This window comes from Miscanthus floridulus, chromosome 9 (genome assembly GCF_019320115.1).
Source record: "Miscanthus floridulus cultivar M001 chromosome 9, ASM1932011v1, whole genome shotgun sequence".
In the NCBI taxonomy this organism is placed as follows: domain Eukaryota; kingdom Viridiplantae; phylum Streptophyta; class Magnoliopsida; order Poales; family Poaceae; genus Miscanthus; species Miscanthus floridulus.
The window spans coordinates 10,334,038-10,339,680 of NC_089588.1; the positions used below are offsets into that span (position 1 = coordinate 10,334,038).

Consider the following 5,643-nt stretch of genomic DNA (forward strand, 5'->3'; position numbering starts at 1 on the left):
ACCTTAATATAAAGACGCGCAAACCTTTTACGTGATCGATAAAAATATTTAGCTAAAACTTGTGCAGATGGAGTTCATGAATCATCATCATCATCATCACAGTGGCTACAATATAATGTCGTCAGCATTGTGCACGCTGTGGTACATGCGTGTGGTGTGGGTCGGGTTGATTTGGAATGGATGGATGGTTTGCCTCTGCGCTCTGCCTGCTGCTAGCTTATAAGTAGCCGCAAGAGACGCCGCGCCCGGAGAGGAGACGACACATATTTTGTGTTGTGTGTTGAGTTTATTTATTTGTGGGAGAGCGAGAGAGAGGCCCAGTGTCTTACGTTACGCCTCCCATTCATGTACATGTCTTAGCAAACAAACCACCAATTCCAACTGTCTCTCCGATCCATCTTGTCCAACTCCGGCGGCCGCAGCAGCACCACTAATATAATGCAGACGCAGACGCAGACCCAAACGACGACGCCACCGCAAAAGCAGCAGCAGCAGCACATGAGCCGGCCAGATCAGGTGATCGTTCAGGAGGCGGCGGCGAAGGCGACGGAGGACGACATCATGAGGGGCCGCGGGCGGGTGGACGCCGCCTTCGACGCCAGGAAACCGCCGCCGTTCCGCATAGGCGACGTGCGCGCGGCGGTGCCGGAGCACTGCTGGCGCAAGAGCCCCTGGCGGTCGCTGTGGTACGTGGCGCGCGACGTGGCGGTGGTGGCGGCGCTGGGCGCGGCGGCGGCGGGCGTGGATAGCTGGGCGGTGTGGCCGTTCTACTGGCCGGCGCAGGGGACCATGTTCTGGGCGCTCTTCGTCCTGGGACACGACTGGTACGCCGTTCCGTCCTGCAGGCGGGGACCACCACTCATCGTCTGTTTCTTTTCTTGGTTGCGAGTACGACGCCGACGCCGACGACCATACATGCATGCAACCTGACGACGACGATGCATGTATATATGTATATGTAATGTATTGTTGCAGTGGTCACGGGAGTTTCTCGGACAGCGCGACGCTCAACAGTGTGGTGGGGCATCTCCTTCACTCCTTCATTCTCGTCCCCTACCATGGGTGGTATGCATGCATCTTCTTCAATTCACATCCATCCCTTGATGCATGCATGCCTATATAGCTTCCTTTTTTTTCTTTCTCGCTTTCGTTTGCACTATTTATATATGGAAGGCATCAACAACGACAACTATGGGTCTGCACGCAATAATAAAGTAAGGCAGGCAAACAAAAGTTGGAAGAGAGCACACACTGCATTCATGTTGCTTTTTCCTTTTCAATTCCTTCGTTCTCTCCGGCCAAAAATTCGATACGATACGATCTCGATAGAAGTTTATTTGGATGGTCTATGTAGGAGGAGCATAGAGCATATGTAGAGTAATAACATTTTTACATATAGAGACATACGTATATCATGCTGCATACGCATATGCATCCGTCGGCACTCGACACGTCACACACGTACGTAGACGTAGGTGCAGTGCAGCAGCAAGCCAGAAGATGCCGCGCGCATGCATGGGCCACACGTTATAGTATTCCATTCCATGTCATCTGTCGGTCAGGGTGGTCAAAAGATGCTAGTCATTCAAACTCATTTCAAAAGGTTGCTTTGCTTGATTGATTAACATATATAGAGAGAGAATCGCTGCTGATATGATACGATGATGATGCACGCATACCAGTGTAGCATCCATGCATGTACTAGCTATGCTGCATAATTAAATTTAAATTTGTCCATATGTATAATAAAAATATCTATAGTTGCATGCAGTCTTCATTGTTCACCTCAGCACAGCCTACTAGCTAGCCGTGTCATGTATGCAGTGTATACAAAACATCTCAACATGTAAAAAATAAAGAAATCCATTGCCATGCACACATATATATCGTCATTAGCAGGCAGGTTTGATATCTGCTTAATTAGCTGGTCTTTGATGATACATCTTCATGCATAATAAATATTAACCTGAGCTGGAACACGTACTTAGCTTGTTACTGAGGAGTTGACTGGTTAATTATTGGTGGGCATGCACGAATGATGCAGGAGGATCAGCCACAGAACACACCATCAGAACCACGGCCACATCCACAGGGACGAGTCATGGCACCCGGTCAGTCACTCAGTACATCTATCTATCTATCTATCTATTTGTATGCTACTACTAGTACATTTTTTTGTTGCTGCTAGTATGTAGCTGCTACACATATAGTAGCTATGAGTGCATACTGACTTAAGTAAGATAAATGTGGTTGAGCTTCACCGAGCAGCAGCATTTAGGCCACTGGATCAGATCCAACAACCTTCGAAATAAGAGGTATTTTGCTAGGATGGCTCAGCTACGGCTGTGTTAAGTCGACCTCTTTCGGAGCTTAATAGAAACATGTTGTATGTTTGCTTAAACTCTTTTACTTAATACAATGATACACAAATCTTTGCGTATTCGAAAAAAATGATACGCAAATATTTTGCATATTCGAGAAAAAAATGTTCTTCTAGAGACGATAGCAATACCATGCAGTATTATTAGCAAAAGATCTCAGCTTAAATTTGTCCATCCTTTTGTGCAACTGTCCTTTGCTTTTCATGGGATGCTCGACCAGCTAGCTTTCAAATAGACTGCTGCAGATCTAGGCGCTCCAGGCAGTCACATGGCATTGCAGGCTACTAATCAACCACAGCTTCTTATTAGCTCTGACTGCTGCAGAGATTAATTGAAAGATGTGGTCCATGATGCCTGAACCAATAATAATGAATTGCATTGGGTACTGGCTCCTACGTACCATCACCACCACTGCACCATCAGCAGCAGCAGCTGGCAGCAGTTAGATCTAGCTATATCTGTATATGCACCATGTAACCCGTCACGAGAGTTGCTGCTAATAAATACTAAATCATATATGACTGCTAAATAAGGTACCACTGCCTACCATTGTTGTATCCCAACAATTAATTAAGTTACTGCTGGCAAAATTTTATACTGCTGTGGCTACCAATGCAAGTACCAACCCAAACACACTTGTAGTGGTATATCTGCCCTTTTCAGAAAGCATCCACTTTTATTTCTTGTGTCGTCAGGGGCAACTACTAGCTGCATCATGTTTTATCAATATCAAGATGTAATGAGGAAAAAAAAAGTAAACGAGAAAAGTTTCAATATAATTCACGTCCTCCAGATATCTGAGTGGTAATCACAAGATAAGAGCGATGCTTTACTTTTCTCGGGCTCTGATTTGCAGTATATATATGGCTGTGCTAAATGATCATTAGTTGCATTATAGTACTTATTAATTTGCGGACATACATTGCTACATACTGTCGTTGCTTTCGGTTCATATGTGATGGAAAATATAGTAGTATCTGTCTTTGAATCCATGCCAGTATTTTCTGAAACTTAATTGGAGCTTCCTACCTGCAATATAATACAGATCACGGAGGGGCTGTACCGGCAACTGGAGCCACGCACCAAGAAGCTAAGATTCACGGTCCCCCTCCCACTGCTCGCATTCCCCGTCTATCTCGTATGTGTTAATCTGAATACAAAAAAATTTCAAATGTTCAGTCCCCAACTAATGAAAACAAACTCAATTACATAGTTGGTTGTGCTTGGATGCAGTTGTACAGGAGCCCCGGCAAGACGGGCTCCCACTTTCTTCCCAGCAGCGAGCTGTTCAGCCCCAAGGAGAAGGGCGACGTCATGCTCTCAACCACCTGCTGGTGCATCGTGCTCGCCTCCCTCCTCGCCATGGCGTGCGCATTCGGCCCACTCCAGGTGCTCAAGATGTACGGCATCCCATACCTTGTAAGAAACCTATGCAACCAACCACTTTTATCCTTGTCAATTCTATTTTTTCACACTAATTAATGCTCGGGAGGCCGTATCGTATCGTGGATTATTTACTGCTGGCTGGTTTGGTGTGAGAGAAAAACACTGTTCCCGGCTGGAAATTTACGATCGTTTACGAGCAAGCGAACAGGCTGTTAGTTTTTTCCCTAGCTAGTACTTGCATTGTGGAATTGTGATGAAAACAAGCAACTCAACGAGTACCAAAATTGAAACTAAAGGACTGGTGATAGATGCATCCCTAACTGCATGTATGCAGGTGTTTGTGATGTGGCTTGACTTGGTGACGTACCTGCACCACCATGGCCACCAGGAGCGCCTCCCCTGGTACCGCGGCGAGGAGTGGAGCTACCTGCGCGGCGGGCTCACGACGGTGGACAGGGACTACGGCTGGATCAACAACATCCACCACGACATCGGCACCCATGTCATCCACCACCTCTTCCCGCAGATCCCGCACTACCATCTTGTCGAAGCTGTAAGCTGCTGCTTTCAACCATGATCCATACTATATATACTCTGCTGAATACTCCTTGCTACTGAATAATACTCAGCTCATAGTGCTTATGAACATTCATTCAAAACATTTTTTTTTTAAAATTTGATTTGAAAACAACAGACCAAGGCAGCCAAGCCAGTGCTGGGGCGATACTACCGGGAGCCGCAGAAGTCAGGGCCGCTGCCACTCCACCTCCTTGGCGTGCTACTCAGGAGCCTCAGAGTCGACCACTTCGTCAGCGACCATGGGGATGTTGTCTACTACCAAACTGACCATGACTTGAACACTACTGCTGCTCACGGCTGGGCCGTCCAAAACCATCATAAGCAAAAATGATTCCCAAAGCAACACTGGCCGGAGTAACAATATATTTTGTTACAAGCAACAAGCAACAAGCCACACAAGAACTTCAACTCCATATATATGGAATTGAAGCCTGCTGATAGATGATAGCATAGGCATGAGAAAGTCAGTCAAATAAGAAGCAAGCTAGCTAAGGGATCCTCTAGCTAGTTGAAGGACAAGTAATATTGTGACAGGTGGCCAGCCCTGCAACACACAGGACGGACTAGCTAGCTGCTTACTACACATTGGTTCATTGATTGGGCGCCTCATCAGGTTCAGAAGATCATTCCGCCCACTAGAGTAGCTAAGCATTACTCCTACAATACTATACAATATATTTGTGGCTTGTACTACCTAGATGTTGAGATGGAGCCCTGGATTCGTGTAACGGTGGTTGCATATGGCCACTACTCTCTGAAATTTGTATTTCCTACCTTTCAAAAATGTTATTTACTGTGATACAAATTGGGCTTCATCTGTACAATTTTAGTTGGAATTTAATTACATGGCTACTACTAATTAATGATATATCACATTTAGACAGTTTAGGGTGATCATCTCCCGTTTATATCCCTTCTATATATACCGAAATACCAGAACATTCCCAGCAGATTGCTTTGCTAGCTGTTGTTGAACGTACTCCTTGTTCCACTACATATATATCATGATTCATGTTTGTAGGTGTTTGCAATAATGCAAATAAAGATCTAACACAAGACACGGATTTTTATGCGGAAAACCCTTGCGGGAAATAAACCACGGGCACCAACCGATGATCTTCACTATATGAGGAGAGTTTACAGATCACAGAGAGTACATTGAGTCCTCTGCTTTTCACGTGCGACTTGCAAGATGTATTTATAGAGTGGACAAACTATGTCTAATACGAAAACAAATCTGCTTATTAATATAAACCCGAACCGCGTGCTCTCCGGACGTCTCCACAAGACTCATGTT

At 45.4% G+C, this 5,643-nt stretch overlaps 1 protein-coding gene across 2 annotated transcripts; it reads left to right on the forward strand.

Annotated features, from left to right (window-relative positions):
* The first annotated feature begins 257 nt into the window (after nucleotides 1-257).
* Nucleotides 258-5,196, forward strand: LOC136481330 (fatty acid desaturase DES3-like). 2 transcript variants are annotated; one of them, XM_066478687.1, is made up of 7 exons: nucleotides 258-824; nucleotides 976-1,065; nucleotides 2,045-2,111; nucleotides 3,427-3,519; nucleotides 3,615-3,800; nucleotides 4,102-4,320; nucleotides 4,462-5,195. In XM_066478687.1, exons 1-7 carry the CDS (start codon nucleotides 439-441, stop codon nucleotides 4,675-4,677), a joined length of 1,257 nt encoding a protein of 418 aa, XP_066334784.1. In that variant the 5' UTR covers nucleotides 258-438; the 3' UTR covers nucleotides 4,678-5,195. The 2 variants fall into 2 exon arrangements, with proteins under 2 accessions (XP_066334784.1, XP_066334785.1); XM_066478688.1 differs by lacking the exon at nucleotides 976-1,065 and having other exon boundaries at nucleotides 4,462-5,196.
* Nucleotides 5,197-5,643: the final 447 nt, after the last annotated feature.